Below are 18,157 nucleotides of genomic sequence, written 5' to 3'. Positions count from 1 at the left end.
ATGGATGGATTATAAGACACTGTAGAAGTAAAGTTTGACTACTGAACTACTTAATACTGAATACTTCTTCCACCCATATATGTAACTCTCCTACTCCTATTACATAAGGACACAAAAAAAGTATTCCTTTTGTTTCACTGCTGTCTGCTGATCTTGCAATTTTACATGAGTAATCACCCAACTGCATTTTTTATCTAACCATGGTTACTCAAGTTTATTTCATGTTCTCAATTGTTTATTTACATTATATATAATTTCAGTGGTGGAACGTAACTAAATCAAGTGTTCTTCTTTTTACTTCAGTTTATGGTTTCGTCCCTGATGAGGAATTTACATACAAAACATATGACGACCACATAGAATATGTCACATTGTTATTGTTAAACTATGACGAAGGTAAAATGACCTCCTCCTCAGCTAGCTACAACATTAAAATGCATCCCACGCACTGAAGTATTAGTTAAAAGAATCCAATAAGATCTATAATATATCTCTCTCTCTCTCTCTGTCTACAAGGGGTCATTGTTCATACACCTGTTTAGTAACAGCAATTTATCACCTGGTCAAAGCAGTTTGTGGGACCAGAGTTTGCTGTTTTATGAGTATGAATTAATGAGTTATGAAATGCTGACTTGCTGCTTTTGCTATTAGAAAAGTTATGACTCTGTACTTATTCACTGTAATTACTGTATTTATACATCTTACATTAAATATTTACTCCAAATAAATGTAGTACATTTACTATTTATATTTTTAGTGGTAAGTTGACTCAAGTGCACCATTTTAAATCATATGCTGCTTCTCCTTCACCACATTTGCAAACAAAATGTGCTTTTTGATCATTTATTTTAAACTAATAGTTAGGTCTACTTTAACGATACTTGGTAGCCACATAGCAGGATTGTATGAATGTGCAAATAAAATAAAATAAAACTCTCAGCCGTAGCTAACTGGTTAAAATGATGATATGATCAACGAGTCTCCATATATGTAGACTTCAAAATAGTATTAATATCTAGGATACATTTTGTAACATTCAGAGAATATATGTTTTGAAAATGTATATATTTTCTATATAGTCCAACAACCTAACAGAAACCAAACTGGTTTTCGATTTCAAAGCAAACACAAAGCCTACAAACATTTACCATATTTATTTTTGATGTACAAGAAGCCAGTTTTAGTTTTGCAGTTTCCAAAATGTCAGTTTTTGACACTTAAGTTTTCAAAGGTTTGATAACATGTTTTAAAACTTTTTTTTTTAACGCTGGACAGGTTGATGATGAAACTATGTACCCTCTGAACAGCCGACTGCCTGCAGCAGAATGACAGAATGCAATGCAAACATGTCAAACATGAAACATTTCAAACACTTTGGGAACCTACAACAGTTTGTGTAAACATGAACACATGACCAAAACAGTTCTTGGTAATTATGTACAGTCTTTTCAGCGTGCTCAGTCTCTCAGTGTCTTAGCAGCTACCAGAACCTGGACCCTGGAAGCTTCCTCGCAGCGTCCTGCCGCTGCGCCTGCGGGCAGTACCGGCGTGTGTGAGCGTGGTCCCCGGTGGCTGCACAGATGGGGCAGGTGTAGTTCCAGAGGATGGGGCAGATGACTTTCCCGTCGTCTGATTTCAGCCTGTGTGACCGGTACACCCTCGCAGACTCCCCGTTCTGCTTACAGAAGCGGCAGAAGTATGAAGAGGTCCCGCTGCAGCTGGTGTCCGACAGGCTGCTGACGGAACTGGTCCCTGGGGAGTTCTTTAAGTCCTCTCTCGGAGAGGTTTGGATGTTGCTCCACGGAGCCGCTGGTGCATCTTTCTTGGCCCCCTCGGTGTCTCCGTGGTCCCTCTCTCGCCTGTCGCACAGCCTCTCCAGGAGTCTACCCAGGTTCATGTAGTCGTGCCACATGTCGAAGCAGTCCCCGTCAGAGAGGAGGGAGCTCCGGACCCCGACTTGTCTTTGCATTGTTGTCATTTTTGGAGGAAAAAATTTGCGTTTTGCCTTGGAGCATCTCATATTTGTAGACGCCTGAAACGGCTTTAAAGTGCAACAATGTTTGGATCCTATAGGCTGTAGGCAGATCGGTGGCACCTGTGTCTGCAGAAAAAGGGGCATATTGTGCAGTTTGGAGGGGTTTGCTTTCATCTCAGGAGCCTTTGGGCTGGCGCATGGTCGTGTGCCGCTTGAGATTGAGATGCTTTTTTTGTAACACACTAAACTTTCCAGACAATGCACCTGCTGTGCTTTAAGTGCCCAGGGGTCAAGCAGGAGGCTCAGAGTGAGTTAATGCATTATTTTACTTTTGATTGCCAGCAATAGTAAAAACGTGACCTTACACCGCCCCCACCCTCACACAAACACACACACACAAACACACAAACACATACACACTGCTTCTGCAGCTAATAACATGTTTACAACTCTGAGTTATATGAGAGTAAACCCAAACTTAAAAAACTATATATAAGATATTGTATGATTTTATGTAGGAATTTAGATGTATAATTATAATTATGCAGAAATATAAGTTATGTGCCTACGAGGATGCTTTCATATGTGCCATTACTGTATTTTCGTTCCTATTGTAATTCACCTTAATTCAACTATAAAGCAGTCCCCCCAGAATAAACAATGAAATGTGCTACATAAATATATAAATATATATCTACTATATGTCTGTTGTGAGTATGTTTGTAAATTGTTTTCAACATACCGAAAAAAATGTGTGTGATATTTGAGAATCGTGATTATTATGGTAATTATTATACAACATTATTATAATATAATCATTATATATAACATTCCCCCGGATGTATATTCAAAAGAAGCAATACAGAATTATTTCCTGGGTGTACACGCATATGTATATAAATAATTAGTTTATTTTATTTTGCTTATTTTCTATGTTATTCTTTTTCTGTGTGACATGAAGGGACTGCAGACGTTCCTTAATACAACCTCTTGTGTTACAATCAGTACATTCACAGTGTCATGTGGGCCCCTCTCATATAATGTGTGTTTGTTGTTTATCTGCACCGTCGCTTCCACCTAATGGCCGCTGGCGCCGGCGGAGCTGTCTCGTCCACTCAAACAGTATCAATGTCCATGGTTCAATCATGCAACCTCCACACATCACAGAAACTCACACCAAACAGTGCTCATCAACAGAACTGAGGGGCCGACGGATCTCCTCGACCACGGTGCTCTTTTTGAATGTGTCCAACTTCTGTTATCGCCCAGCGCACAGGTCGTTTATGGAGCTGCGTGCTGCGCGTTCACCCACTGCGGCTGTGCCCGGAAAAGAAGACGTGCACCCACCGCAGTGTTGTCAAATATGTGTTGACAAACAACAACAACAACAACAACAACAACAACTCTCTTTCACACAGAGTGTTCGGGACGCTTCATGTGGACAGTGGAGGCTTGTTTTCTCTAGTTATTTACAAAGCAGCAGCGTCACGTGGGTGGGGCGGAGTGTAAATAAGTGCGGGGGAAGTCGAGTGTGTGTGTGTGTGTGTGTGTGTTTTTTTTTTCATATCACGCATGCGCAGTACCATACCGGCGACGGCTGTACAAACGGTGGCCTTGCGATAAGGGGATTAAGAGCCCAATTTGACAGGTCGGTTAATAGAAACTACACGTATTCACGAGTCTCTGTGTATGAACGCGTTACAACCAGAAGCTATAATGTATAAACATGTGTGAATATTAGGCTGTCGCATGAGCTAACGTTGAGGTTGCATTAGAGAGCTAACGTTAGCTCATGGGGCTAGCCGCCGTTAGCTCAGTGTAGCTGTATTGTGCTAACAACGCTATGACTTTAGCCTTCCTGTGGACCCGCTCTTTATTCGGTTAACACCGTTTTGGGTTTTGCTGGTTTGTGGGTGGATTAGGGGCAAACAGCCCTCCGGATCACCAGTGTTTGGCTGCTTATTAATCACCACGCAGTGTTAGGATACATAAGCCAGCTAGCTAACTTAGTATCCTTAGATGCCCCCATTTGTTGGACTGTGACTGCTGAGAGGAGTGATGCCCTATTTAGTTATGTAAACTACATTTGAAGTTTAGATATCAACGTAGTCTGTGATTGGGCTCGGTAATCTCTATATTTGACACCAACCTGGTGAATGGAGCCCTACTCACTCACACATACATAACATACATTCATAAATGTTTGTCCAGCTGGTGGTGGGAGATAAGGTTGTTGTTTTTTTTGTGCCATATTTGGAAGTGAAGAGGTTTTCTCCCAACCTTATTTAAGTCTGTCTTCGTAACATGTGTTTTCTGCATCTCCCTAGGCTACACAATGAGTCAGGGTAAGGACAATGCACGACTCAAGAGCTACAAGAACAAGTCCCTCAACACAGATGAAATGAGAAGAAGGAGGGAAGAGGAAGGACTACAGCTCCGCAAACAGAAGAAGGATGAACAGGTGAGGAGGGGAGGAAGTCATTTAGAGTTTTAATATGCACTATTGTGGAGGTAGAATAGTCTTTGAGGTAAATTAAATTAATTGTAACCACTTTTTAAAGATCACTGTCAGAAATAAAGAGTGTTAATGATCATGACAATTATATCCTATAAGGGTGTGAACTTGTAATAATGAAGAGATAATTTATTATTATTATTATTATTCTATTACAGCTTTTTAAGAGGAGGAACGTTGCCACAGTGGAGGATGATGGGATCCCAGAGGATGATGGGATGGCTGATAGTGGCTACCTGGAGTCCCAGGCTAACAACATGGACCCACTTATGGTGAGAAGAGAAACATTCATCCAACCAGTTGGTGATACTAAAATAAACAATCCTGCTATCAATCTACATTCACTGTATGTGTGACTTCGGATGTGATGGCATTTTGTCTGGGTTTTATTAAATCTAAATGTTTGTAAATCTAAATGTTTGTAAATCTAAATGTTTGTAAATCTGAATGTTTGTGCTTCACAGGGTGGGGTGATCTCTGAAGATATGACTCAGATGATATTCTCCAGCTCTCCTGAGCAGCAGCTAATAGGCACTCAGCGCTTTAGGAAACTCCTTTCTAAAGGTGAGGGTGTCATAGATGGATATTTTCCTCCTCTGTTAATGACAGTGGCTACGTATTCTACAAGGGCTGGATGACTGGGAACTGGGTTATTATACATTGATGCATTATATAAACAAGGTCAATCTGTTAAAACAGGCAGTTTTCTTCAACAGAATTAGTCTCAAAAAAAGGACAACAACAACATAACAGACGCAACAATAAAACACTTATTTTTACCTCTAGGAAAATTCAGTCTGACAGTGAATTCATTTTAAATACTCGAGTAAATATTTGAATCTATTGGTATCAAGATAATGCTATGGTAGGAATTTCTATCATAATAATAATATTTATTCACACAGAACCCAACCCACCCATCGATGAAGTCATTGCCACTGCCGGGGTGGTGGAGCGCTTTGTTGAGTTCCTGAAGAGGAGAGAAAACTGCACATTGCAGGTACATTTCCTCAGTATGTCTTAGCAACAGTGCAGCTGTGCACACGCTGACTAAGCTGGGGAGGCTCGAAGTTGCTTTATTTTTCTTGCTGTGTTTCTGTTTGTTGTGAACTCTTCCTGCCCTAACAGTGGATATCAAATACTGTATGTATGTTTTGTGTGTGGTGCAGGTAAAGAAAATGTAAAATACTTAACAGTTTAAATCTAACCTGAGAGATCAATATGTAATAAATTGATATATTTTGACTATTGTTTTAGTTTGAGGCTGCATGGGTGTTGACCAACATCGCATCAGGAACATCCCACCAGACTCGGGTGGTGATCCAGGCAGGAGCTGTACCTATTTTCATAGAGATGCTCAGCTCGGATTTTGAGGACGTACAGGAACAGGTAGGGAGGATTCAGACATCACTGACAGTCACATAAACCTTTCTGATTTCATTTCCCCATTACACATTTGATGTAAATAACATGTATGTAGTTAACCTGCCTGGTTGAATCAAACACAGTCTTGTCATTGAATACATCGTAATGTTGTTTATCAACTGACCTGAATAATTGCTTTGCCCCTCAGGCAGTGTGGGCGTTGGGAAACATAGCAGGAGATAGCACAGAATGCAGAGACTTTGTCATAGACTGCAACATCCTGCCTTCCCTGGTGCAGTAAGTAGCAACTCAGTGTCACATTGCCTTCCTCCTGAATCTTCTTATTCCGCTTGAAAATAAAGAGCAACTTTGCCCCTGCATCCTCAGTAAAGCATGCTTGGCGAAACTCTTGCAGGTTGTTGGCCAAACAGAATCGTCTAACGATGATGAGGAATGCAGTGTGGGCGCTCTCAAACCTGTGCAGAGGAAAGAACCCACCTCCGGACTTCACTAAGGTAATTTGCCAAGATAAACATATCACTATGGCAACAGCAAACCTCTCACATTGCTGAAGTACATCATATCTCACATTTCAAGGTCACAAACTGTATTAAGTTGCTTATATTTAACCTGGGAAACAGTCACTCCCACTGAACATGTTCCCCTCCCACCACATTTCTTTTTCCCCAGGTGTCTCCGTGTCTCAGTGTGTTGTCTTGGCTGCTGTTCGTCAATGACACAGACATTCTGGCTGATGCATGCTGGGCACTCTCCTACCTATCTGATGGCCCCAATGACAAAATCCAGGCTGTTATTGATTCTGGAGTCTGTCGCAGGCTGGTGGAGTTACTGATGTAAGGCTTTAAACACACACTGTATACTTCACACAATTCTGAAATATTACACAACTGAGATATTTATTGTTGGAGAAGAGCTATGTTTTCACTCTGGCAGTAACAGAATGTCCCATGTGTACCATTTGTCACCACTACATTGGGTGTGACAATCCAGATGTGGGTGTGTTGTGAAAAGTCTCAGCATTTGAGTTTGACTAATGCATTACTAACTGCAAACGTCAGGAGAGAATACACTTCAAAAAGTCCTTATAGTATTTCCATGTGGAAAATTCCATAAACTCACTGTCGCTAGAAACTAGAAACTTTTATATCAGTTTGTAGCGTTGGAAACAACATCTGAGTGATCGTACGTTACAATTCCGCTTTGTTCCAGGCACACTGATTATAAGGTGGTATCCCCTGCACTGCGAGCCGTTGGGAACATAGTCACTGGAGATGATCTACAGACACAGGTAATGGCAGCATGTACACACACACACACACACACGTAATACTTATCCAGAGGGTAATTGAATACTTAGAGATGAATATTTCTGACTTTGTGTGTAATTTGTGTGATTACCTAGGTGATTTTGAACTGTTCAGCACTGCAGTCCCTACTTCACCTCCTCAGTAGCCCCAAGGAGTCTATTAAGAAGGAAGCCTGCTGGACGATTTCCAACATCACCGCAGGGAACCGAGCACAAATACAGGTAGATGTGTGTTTATGTCTGTGGGGCGTCCCATAGAATAACCTACAAAGGGTTTTGGTACAGAGGTTTGAAAAGTTGACAGGAGCATTTCTTTGTCTAATCAAGTTTGTCCTTCTTTGTAGATGGTGATAGATGCAGGTCTGCTGCCTCCTCTCATCACTATCCTGCAGGTGGCAGAATTTCGCACAAGGAAGGAGGCGGCCTGGGCCATCACCAATGCCACCTCGGGGGGCTCTGCAGAGCAAATTAGGTAAGACCACTGATGCAGTTAAACGTAGCATCTGACCAGTGTATACAGAGCTACATCTAAGGTCTCACATCCATTGAACTAAGAACTAACTAAGAGCAGATATAAAACAGCATTAACAGCCAGAAATAATGCTTATAAAAGTACTAGCTCTGTGGCATTGGCTTTAAAGCTCTAAAGTTTGTATTTTAAAACTGACTCAAATGAATAAATGTTTTTTTAAAAAGTAGTTAGAAAATTAATAAAAATGATGTTCCCTGATCTGTGTGTGTGTGTGTACTGCCCCCTGCAGGCACCTAGTGGATCTGGGCTGTATAAAACCTCTGTGTGACCTGCTCACACTTATGGACTCCAAAATAGTTCAGGTGGCTCTAAATGGCCTGGAGAACATCCTGCGACTGGGAGAACTGGAGGCCAAGAGAGGCGGAGGCATCAACCCTTACTGTGCACTCATTGAAGAGGCCTACGGTGAGTGTACAAGCATACATGATTCAAATGATGTGTTTATATTTAAGCAATTCTAAATGTACCCCTTGATCCAAACAGATATATTGTGGTAAATAATGCATATGTATAGTATATTTCAGTACTTTTTTAGTATATTTCACATTTTTCCTCTACTATATATGATGTAGGTAACATAAACATACTAAAGACACGTTGTTTTACACATTTGTTTACATTGTTGACTAGCTCTTATTATTATATACTTATTAGAAAGATAGCTTTTAGGTGAGGAACCTCGCCGTGTTAACTTTTCTGAAGGCTGTGAAGCCTCTAGAAGTCCAGCTTTATCCTGAATTAACTGCACTACTTTTTCAATTACCTGATTAATCCTTAATTCCAGAAAATGTCAGAAAATCTTTTTTAAAGCCTATTAGGCCAAGGTGACATCACTGTTACAAAATCCAAAGATTTGCAGTGATAGAAAACCAGATAATCCTCACATTTGAGACACTGGAAAGCAATTTTAAGACAAAATGAGTTACCGTACTTTAATTGCTGGCAGTAAATTAATTGTCAGTAGACTAACCATTCTAGCACTACATCCTCCTCAGGTCTGGACAAGTTGGAGTTCCTGCAGGGCCACGAGAACCAGGAAATCTACCAGAAAGCCTTCGACTTGATCGAGCGCTACTTTAACACTGAAGACGAGGACCCGTCTCTGGCTCCCGCCGTCGATCTGCAGCAGCAGCAGTTCCTCTTCCAGCAGTGCGAGGCCCCGATGGAAGGCTTCCAGCTATAATGCTAAATCCTCCCTCCCTCCGTGCTCCACCTTCATCTTCACCTCTGCTCATTTCTCTCACCCTCTGCCCACTGCCACGATCAAGGGGTCACGACGACCCTCAGCTCCCCTCCTCTTTTTCCCTTCTCATCGTCAGAGAGGTTGATTTAATCATTATCATGATTATGAAAAATGTAACATTACGGGAGCACGTGTGTGCGTACGTCCAATGTGGGTCAAGTTCTGCAGTCTTGTCAGCCAGTTTGTGAAGGTTTCACTCGTCATTCTGTCCCCACCTACCTGCCCAGGCCCCAGCCGTCTCCTACTAGCAGACTGTACCTGTAACACCACCCCAGTCTTACTTTTTTGGATCTCCTCCTCGGCTCATCCCAAATAAAAAGCACCTACCCATGTTCCAGTAGGATTTGACGATCCCTATCCCTGAATTAAGCGGGAGTTTGTTGTAGGACTGACTGCTTGTCTGATTAAAGCATTAATGACTCGCAAGACAGACAAACATGGACGTGATTTATACCCCCCCTTTCCACACACACAGACACAGACACACACACAAAACAAGAATGATCTTACCTAAACACTGGACTGACTATGAGACATTTGACTGTGGTCTTTGGACTGAACTGCCCACAGCGGGGCACCATGGCCAGTCCCAACCCAAGGACTCAACTGACCTCTACAAAAGGCACTTAATCGACTCAAAAATGGAGGTTGAATTCCCTCACCTCCTCTCACCGGGCCATTGGACGAGTGACCACAGATGGACAAATTAGGAACTTGACTGTGTCGCTGAGGGGTGGAGCTTGTCAGTGATAAACCAGGCTGCTTGCGTTCCCTCTTGGATCTCATATCATGCATTCCTTCATCCAGTAACGGGCCTTTCCACCAGCACAGGCTCCATCCTTAAGAGTTTAGACTGCCTCCCGCCTCCGGTGTGATGTGAATAACCCCATGGAACCATGGGAATTGGAGTCTTCCCTCGCACTGAGACAATTGGACAGACTTGGACAAGACAAAACAGACTATTTAACCCTGAAATCTGTCTAGCGGCAGACCAGGGAAAATTTTTATTATCTTACCATAATTTCATTTCATTTGCAGCACTTTAGTTGAGGACTGACGCCTGCTCTTCGAGAATATACTGTAGTTTTTACATAACTATTTAATTGGTTGATGTCACGGCTCTTCCCTCCTCAGGAAGCGAGGCGTAAAGAGGTATGGTCTCAATCCTTGGTCCCCTCTTGGTATGACAAGGATAACAATGTACTTCACTGTTTACCCTTCCCACAAAGGGACTCTAGCAGATTGTGGACTGAAACTGTTAGCACACTAATTAACAATCAGTTGATCATGCTGCCTCAGCAGAATTTTATTGTCACAAAGTAAATGAAAGTCATTTGGAAAATTGGCTGTTTAGCTGCGAGTCTAAAACATGACTTTCCAACACTTGTTCAGGAGGTATTTTACAATTTGATCATGCCAAATCATCACCACATATATCAGCTATTGGGTCTTAGGTTTCTTTTTAAATACATAATGTTTTTTAGTTGGGGTTAGCATCTGTCATGTTGCTGATGGTGCCATAATCTTTATTTTACAGAAATCCTTCCAGATCATTTCAACAAAAATCCAGATTAAAACTTGAAAATGCTGGTGATCACCTTAGTTAGAAGAACTGAATGTTTGTTTACCAAGTCCTCTTTACATTGCTTACTTTTTGTCAACATCTCTGCAAGAGATGACCAGCTCTACATGTTAATTACTGTTTGTTGTACTGAGTTTGTGCAGCTGTCCCCTGTTATGCCATTTGCATAAAAGCTGTTTCATGAACCACAGTGTAAGTGAATCAGTTTCATTGTAGTTAGTATACAGGTTGAATTATTTTCTTTCATCAAATTACTGCTGTACAACTAAAGAAATAGTAGTAATTCTGTATATTTTCTCAATTAATCATTTGATCCATAAAGAGTGAAAAATGACTTTAGACTTGCAGTTTATATGAAACCAGATCAGGTCATTAAATCAGACAGGAATTCTCAAGAAGCTTTAACTTGAACTTTTATTGAACTTATATTTTTTGGTGCTCACTATATACAAACATACATAGTTACATCAGTCATGAACAAACCAGTCTTAATTACATGAGTATCAGGACAGACCATTGTGCAAATGGAGCATGTCTGATCCAATTTGTGATGTCCTTTTAAAGAAAATTGGAGATCATTTGAAACCCTTGAGGGCCGAACTGTCTTCAGAAGGCAGATAAACGCAAAAGATTGTTGCCACAGAGGCACGTTTAAAAACAGAGGGCTACCTAAGGCATTTGAGAGCTGGAAATCAATGTGTCGGTTCAGATTTTTTTTATCTGAAAATCATTATATTATTTGGCTGTGTAGTAAATGCAAAGAATGTTATAAAAAACCCAAAACCTCTATTACATCATAATCAGGTTTCCGCTCTCCTCTGGTGACCAAATGCTACCGACTGAAAAAGGTGCCAGTTTATAACCTCAATACATTCCCTGAAAAGATAAAACGTTACATTGGGTTTCGGATGGTTAAATAATCAATAGTTGTTGTTGTAATCATTGAAGTCAATCTCCAGGTTTCAAAAGTGCTTCTAAGTATGAACTACTCTAATATCTTCTGATCAGTCTGTAGGATGGAAAGGGAGAGCTCTGGAGTTGTTGTTGTTATACATATAGCATTATTGGGACATTATTGGCCCAACATTTGGGGGAAAACGGCACGGTTGGGTAGGTACTAGTTGTCCTTCATCACTGAGCCTTCTCAGACAGGGTAAGAGCAGCATCCCTCTCTTTAATTACTTCTTCCCTCCATCTAGCTTTCTTCTCCATGTTTTGACCTGTCAGGGACTCGTGCCTGCGTGCAGCCTACAACACAAGGAGACAAATTACAGATGTACCACATATTTATATTCTCCCTGAAATACATAAGATACAAGAGTAACATGTTTCTGTGTAGAACAAAATGGTTAAATTAAGAGTCAACCAAGACAAAGCTACAAGCAAAAATGCTGAGAAAAACCATCTCTTTCATATTGTTGCGAACATCAATTTCCCTCTGTGTAAACTGATACTGGAGAAAAACAATGCATGCAAACATAATGCGGTCATTTATTGTCACTCACCCGCTTGCCCATTAAGATCATGAACAGACAGGACCCTATTGTGATGCCTATCATCACGTAGCAGGCTTTCACCCTGATTTTGTTTCTGGCAGCATCAATCATCTCAAACCTGCGGCAAAGGCAGGTGTAGAAACTTAAGTCAGTGTAGCCAGATATATAAATGCTTTAAAAAAACAATATTCTAACACACTTGGTAGAGACATGGTTCACCAACAACGTGTAGGTTTGTTCAGCACACTAATAAAAGTGTTCCTTCATACGATGCCATTAATGTCAGCAATCACCAACAGCTATGCGTGCTTCCCTCTGTCCCTTCTGTCAACACTGATTACAACAGAATTATAAATATAATTTTTTCTTGGTTCAATTACTGCGAGTGCAGGAGGTGGGAGGTCTGCAGTGTGTATACATGACAATCAGGTCTTTTATCACAGCAGCAGATCAGATACGATCTCCACCCTGATGTTAGGAGCCACATTAATTACCTTCAGTCACAAACAGACGTCTTGTTTGAACTGCAGCCGTCTTGGAACATCATCTACCCGCAGCAGCACTGTCATTCATGCACTTAAGTTAGCTCTGCTCCTTGTGATGTATCTTAACTAAATCTCGCAGAGAGAAGAGCCAATCAGATGCGAGTGTACTGGGAGGTCTGGTGTAAACAGGAAGAGGCTACTTACGTCACAAGCTCTGGTATCTGGTCCGATGTCTTAAAGCGTCCCGACCACACCAGAATCTTCTTGTCCATCTCTGAGGGTCGGTAGCCTGGGACTCTGAAACCAGCGCGAGTTGCTATATTAAAGAACAACAAACAGAGCTTTAAGCCCACATCTTGAACAAATTAAAAAACAGAGAATGCAGGGAAGTTCAGTTTCACAAGCCCCACTCATTAGCTCCATCACCCCAGGCTGTGATCCCACTTCCTGTGTCCCTCCTCCCTTTGGGACTAAAGAAAACTTTCGCACACTTGCTATGGCAACAAGTGACCTGGGATGTACAAAATCCTCTGGCAATCAATATAGAGAGGTTTCATCTCTCTGATTTGTTCTGAGAAAAACAACTATAAATAGTCAAAAGATCAATTTGGATGTAACGTTATAGTGTTGCACCAGGTTTGCTTGAGCCGTCAGCTTCCTATTATTCTGGATTAGAGATAAAAAGAGGAAATTAGCGGTGGTAAATGAATGCAGGTGAGCTGGATCTTGGTTTGTGGTGTTGTGCATGTATGAGACAAAGAAAACAAGAGAATCTGGTTGCCTGTGATCAAAATCTCTCTACCTTGTGCTGGAGCTGCAGGTGGAGAAGGCTCTGCTTTGACCTGTGGTTTACCGCACATCCCTCTGTGGCTCCATGTTTCAGTGACCTGTCTGCACCTCTGACCTGTTGGCACATTAAAACAAATGCAAAAATAAATACCTGCTGAGTATTTTCTCAATCATTTGGTCTATAAAAAGTCAGAAAAGTGACAAAAAATGCCCATCTCAGTTTTCTTGAAGCATCAGTTTACTATCAGACAAAGAAAAACTGCAAATCATCACATTTGAGTGGCTGGAACTGCACAATATACAAGTACAGGTCCATTTAGATTCATGCCCAAAATCTCACAACAACCAATTTTACACAGGTAAGTACTCACATAATGCGTCTAACACATGAAGGTAAAACAGAGCCACCTTCACAGTAAACAGAGGTGTGTCAGCTTAACAAAGCCACGGGATATCGTATAATGATAAATCCCAAAATAAATTCTAGGTCAAAGTATTTTAGCGAGACGTTTTTATGGGATGATTAAACCTGAACACGAACTGAAGATTTCACAATACAGGAATTCAGCAACTACCAACACAGCAGCTTCAAGAGTTACCTGTCGAGTCATGCACGTACAATTAGGTCAAACAACAAACAGTGAGCATAACATCAAATATATTAACATGTAAGAGTATTATTAATTATATAACTCCAGCTGTTCATTTAGAGATTGAGTAAGTTAACAACCGGAGAAGGTGCATCATGTTATTAAAGAGTAACGATACGAACCGATAAAGTTTCCAGCAAAAAGACGAGATCTGACGAAATTCATGTTTGTTTACTGTTCAAATAAATACGGTGCTACCTATCAACCAATCAATCGATCGATCAATCAATCAATAACTGCGTCGCTCTCCGTCAGCTGCTGAAAGTCAACTGGACTGCCCCACAGGACCCCTTCACATAAGCACTGGCGCCTGTGCTGAATGCCTGACCAAAACTAAATAATACACGAATAATCCCTCGCAGCCTGTTTCCCCTTCGGAAATGTGTTCATATGAGATTTTGCGTCGAGTTGTTGTTTCATTATGGTAAGGCACATTAAAGACGGCTGGTTGGGGTCAAGCGTAGGTTAAATAAAAATCGATAGGGAACAGACTTTGACACAGCATTTTATCACAAGTTATATAACTGTGCTGTATCTTAATTCAGTAGGCGGTGCGTTTATTTAAATACAAACACAGACTTTTAAGATATTCCGACATAAATAAACAAGCGAACGAATGTGAGTAACACAATTTCAGTTTCATTCAGGCGCTCTCTTGAACAGTCCCCTCGCCTTGTTGGTCGGAGAGGACCCCCAGCAGTCCACCATGGCGGCGCCCGGTGGGACTTTAAACTGTGAGGACTTCTCCATGTTTCAGGTAATTGTACCGGTTTGTACCGGAGGCTCCGTCGGTGTGAGGTGCTCACCTGTCCCGGGATGTCAACACTTACCGGGGCGTTTATTTCCCGCGCTGGCCGGTGAACGAGCGTGTGCTCTCACTGTGTGCTGTCACTGTCAGAGTTCAAGGAGCCAGGCTGGAAATAAACACACCGTTTGTTTGCCGTCAGCTCTCTGATGAACTCACCTGGTCACCAGGTTGAAGTTGATTGAAGAGTCTCCAGAGAGTCATTCAGTGTCGCTTTAGATGTCTCAAACTTTGTTCACAACTTTGGCTGCCCCCCGTCAGACTGTACAGCAGCTCAGTAAAGGCAGGGAGGACAGGAGAGAATAGACAATGGACAATTTCTACCTCTATTTGCACTGTTTACTGTAGCTACTGTTAATTTTATACATTATTTATGTATATACTATTTTATATTTGATCTTTTATTTTATTTTTAATTCTATTCTTAAGGTTAGGGTCTTTAATTTTAATTTTAGTTTAATGTATGTTTTGTATTTTGTGTGCTACTGGATACTTGGATTTCCGTCGGGATAAATAAAGTATCTATCTATCTTTTTATCTACATTGCAACTAAACTAACCTACTTTTATTATTTGCTCACAACTCTTGTTATAAGAGGTCAGGACCACTGTTTTGAGTCACCCTCTGTATAAACAACAAGAGTTTGCAAAGGTGTAAAAAAAAAATAGTTTGGGCCTTATTGGCAATTATGAGCCAATTTGTATTCATTTTGCCTGTTAGTGCCTTTATCTGTTGTTTCTAAGATGTCCGGCTATGTCTGATTACAGAGATTCATTTAAAAAAATGTCTGTATTACAGTATAACACAAATCTTTTGGGACATTCACATCATTTCTTTGCTGGCTTTAGTTGAACTGAACCTGCTGACGGTGTCTTTGCCCCACTGTGTGTTTATCAGGAGGTGCTGAAGTTGATGCGCACCATAGATGACCGTATCGTCCATTCCCTGAACACCACCGTGCCCACAGTCTCCTTCTCAGGCAAAGTGGATGCCACACAAACATGCAGACAACTCTATGAATCGGTGGGTGTGACAGTCATGACTAAAACGAATGTCTGTGTGTGTGGGTTTTGTAAAACATTCAAAGTATTACCTCCGTCCTCCTAGTGTTTTCATATCGTACTGTAGCGTCTGCTCTCCAGTAATAGCCTCATGCGTTCCACAGATGATGCAGGCACATCTGAGCAGAGACAAAGCCATCAAGGCCTGTATAGCCCAAACATCTGAGATGATCGGACACCTGCGTGAAGAACGAGCAAAAGAAAGCGAAAACCTGGCACTTATCAAACAGCTCAGAAAGGAGCAGACCAAAGTAAGTCCGGTTTCTATCACTAGGGGGCTCCAAACACCACCAAGCTGTATGATGTGAGTCAGACAAGTTCGGTCCGCCTGCAGCTGCGAGACTCACTGAAAGACATTCGTCATTTGGATGAAAATGATACATACAGTTGTGAATTTTTCCTTCCTTGTCTCCAGTTAAAGCTTATGCAGTCAGAGCTGAGTGTTGAAGAAGTTGTCAATGACAGAAGTCTAAAGGTATGCTCATTACAGTCCCACAGTCGCACATAAATGATGTGTCGTTATCTGATATTTTACTTATTCCTGCTTTCTTTGGTTCAGATCTTCAGTGAAAGGTGCAGAATCCACTACACGCCTCCAAAGGTGAAGTGAAGCCCCGTCTGATGAGAGGAGCTGCTTCATTCAAGGTTCAAATCCAGACTGGAGCTGAAACTGTGAGCTGCTGCTGCTGCTGAGTCCAGTCTGCAGGTCGTTTTAGACCACTGTGACCTCTCGTCCAACACACTTATATTCCATTGTGACTCTTGTCTCGCCACAGCTGTAACAACAATCATCCGTGTGCTTCTTTAATGAGAATCCATGTACAAAACAAGGTTTTTTTTAAAAAGACAATGAAACGTTTTCAAGTGACATGTGTTGTCTGTTATTTAAATAATGTGTGAGTCTTTAGAGGACTGTCTGTCTAAGTGGTGCAGTTTAATCAATCCACTCTGTCTTCTACTCTTGAAGGCATTCAATGCAATTTTTTAGCACCACAAAAAAACATTTCTGCAGTGAAATATTGATAAAACTATCGGATGGATTGTCATAACATTTGCTACAGATGTTGATTCCCCACTGAGGAGGAAGTGTAATAACTTTGGTGATCCTGAACCTTTAATAATTTCCCTCTGGGATTATTAAAGTATTTCTGATCTGATTAATCTAGCACCATCATCAGGTCATAATGTTGGAGTTTGGTGCAGTACTTTGGTTACTTTGGACCAAATACCAAAAAACTAAATGATCTCCCCATCAGCCTCAGATGTACTTTTGAGTTTATTGCTGGTAAGCAAATGTTAGCATGCTAATATGCTACGCTAAGAGGGTGAACATTGGGATGTTAGTATTGTCAATTCTTGTTAGCTTTCTCCTCAGAGCACCACTGTGCCCACGTATAGCCTCACAGAGCTGATAGTATGGCTGTAGACTCTAATGTTATTAGTCTTCTTTGTAGCTGTATTGGCTTAATTCACGGAAGTAGACAGGATTTTCTGTCAGTGTGTTTCCCTGTTTGGTGACATTCTGTTCACTCTCCAGGTCCCTGTCAGAAGTTACTCACAATAGGAAAGTGTTTCCTGGTCTGGGTAATCAGAACTCACAACATGAGGTTTTTGAATCACACACATAATCACAACTGTATCCAGGTTAAGGTTTGTGTAAACTAAAGGGATGAATTTATTTTTAACCACTTCTGCCACCAAGCATCTATTTAAGAAACCTGACTTCACAAAAGAAAAGCAAATGCTACATAAAAATGACATAAAGACTCACTTTAATTCTTTCTTTAATATCTCTTTAGAAAATTGTACATTTAAGGTGCTTCTTCCAAACACCAAATATTGTATTATGTTAATACATTCAACGATGATGTATTGTAAAGCAGTATTGTGTGGAATCATTTCAGAAAGAATAAGCAGAGCATTTTAGAAAGGTACGAGGGGTTCTTCTTTGGTTTTGTCCTCCAGTACTTTCAGCAGCTCGATCCCACCTCCATTACATGGAAGTGCCTTGAAGACAAGCAGATGAATGTAGTTTTCTCCTCCAACATCAACCTGCAGGAAAAAGAGAGGAACTTTAGACTCTTAAATAAATTGATCTTAATCTTGTGTTGTTGAGCAGTGAGGAGCAGTGTTTAATGACTCCCCTGGATGTCACAATTCAGTCCATATATCTGAGGCTTTCTTTAAAATAAATAATCACAATATTAATTACCTTGATGAGGAAGTTTGTTCCAGCCACAATCTGTATCCTGAATTCAACTGCTCTGACTTCCACATATATCTTATTTGTCTTTTGCTCCACGAGGGCCTTCACCTGTATGAATGAAATAAA

The 18,157-nt window shown here is 41.0% G+C and overlaps 5 protein-coding genes across 7 annotated transcripts in view; 2 read left to right on the top strand and 3 right to left on the bottom strand.

The window, feature by feature from the left end:
- Positions 1-1,145: 1,145 nt before the first annotated feature.
- On the bottom strand, positions 1,146-3,430 carry nanos2 (nanos homolog 2). The gene is made up of 2 exons (XM_035655928.1): positions 3,151-3,430; positions 1,146-2,101 (listed from the first exon to the last, which is right to left on the bottom strand). The coding sequence occupies exon 2, from the start codon at positions 2,018-2,020 to the stop codon at positions 1,481-1,483; it is 540 nt and encodes a 179-aa protein (XP_035511821.1). The 5' UTR covers positions 2,021-2,101; positions 3,151-3,430; the 3' UTR covers positions 1,146-1,480.
- A 74-nt stretch (positions 3,431-3,504) lies between these two features.
- On the top strand, positions 3,505-10,729 carry kpna1 (karyopherin alpha 1 (importin alpha 5)). The gene is made up of 14 exons (XM_035655826.1): positions 3,505-3,623; positions 4,303-4,436; positions 4,649-4,762; positions 4,955-5,054; positions 5,396-5,490; positions 5,748-5,879; positions 6,064-6,152; positions 6,271-6,370; positions 6,546-6,709; positions 7,086-7,164; positions 7,279-7,404; positions 7,527-7,654; positions 7,944-8,119; positions 8,710-10,729. The coding sequence occupies exons 2-14, from the start codon at positions 4,311-4,313 to the stop codon at positions 8,895-8,897; spliced, it is 1,617 nt and encodes a 538-aa protein (XP_035511719.1). The 5' UTR covers positions 3,505-3,623; positions 4,303-4,310; the 3' UTR covers positions 8,898-10,729.
- Positions 10,730-10,935: 206 nt separating this feature from the next.
- Positions 10,936-14,267, bottom strand: fam162a (family with sequence similarity 162 member A). Of its 2 annotated transcripts, none has more exons than XM_035656047.1 (5): positions 14,082-14,267; positions 13,323-13,424; positions 12,725-12,836; positions 12,045-12,153; positions 10,936-11,787 (listed from the first exon to the last, which is right to left on the bottom strand). In XM_035656047.1, the coding sequence occupies exons 1-5, from the start codon at positions 14,122-14,124 to the stop codon at positions 11,671-11,673; spliced, it is 483 nt and encodes a 160-aa protein (XP_035511940.1). In that variant the 5' UTR covers positions 14,125-14,267; the 3' UTR covers positions 10,936-11,670. The 2 variants fall into 2 exon arrangements, with proteins under 2 accessions (XP_035511940.1, XP_035512019.1); XM_035656126.1 differs by having other exon boundaries at positions 14,158-14,263.
- A 320-nt stretch (positions 14,268-14,587) lies between these two features.
- Positions 14,588-16,695, top strand: ccdc58 (coiled-coil domain containing 58). Its single transcript, XM_035656247.1, has 5 exons — positions 14,588-14,716; positions 15,662-15,787; positions 15,930-16,076; positions 16,241-16,300; positions 16,385-16,695. The coding sequence occupies exons 1-5, from the start codon at positions 14,666-14,668 to the stop codon at positions 16,433-16,435; spliced, it is 435 nt and encodes a 144-aa protein (XP_035512140.1). The 5' UTR covers positions 14,588-14,665; the 3' UTR covers positions 16,436-16,695.
- An 885-nt stretch (positions 16,696-17,580) lies between these two features.
- The window catches only part of LOC118324163 (cystatin-B-like), a 17,603-nt gene continuing 17,026 nt past the window's right edge, over positions 17,581-18,157 (bottom strand). The window contains exons 2-3 of one of the 2 annotated variants that reach the window (XM_035656366.1): positions 18,038-18,139; positions 17,581-17,877 (exon numbers count right to left, since the gene is read on the bottom strand). In XM_035656366.1, the coding sequence (XP_035512259.1) occupies positions 17,749-17,877; positions 18,038-18,139 (231 nt within the window). In that variant the 3' untranslated portion in view covers positions 17,581-17,748. The remainder of the gene's footprint in view (positions 17,878-18,037; positions 18,140-18,157) is intronic. The other variant, XM_035656452.1, reaches the window with a different exon arrangement.

This window comes from Morone saxatilis, unplaced genomic scaffold (genome assembly GCF_004916995.1).
Source record: "Morone saxatilis isolate NCDOM2014 unplaced genomic scaffold, NCSU_SB_2.0 Contig0, whole genome shotgun sequence".
Classification (NCBI taxonomy): domain Eukaryota; kingdom Metazoa; phylum Chordata; class Actinopteri; family Moronidae; genus Morone; species Morone saxatilis.
Note: the sequence above shows the minus strand (reverse complement) of the source record. Positions and strands in the feature narration are given on the sequence as shown.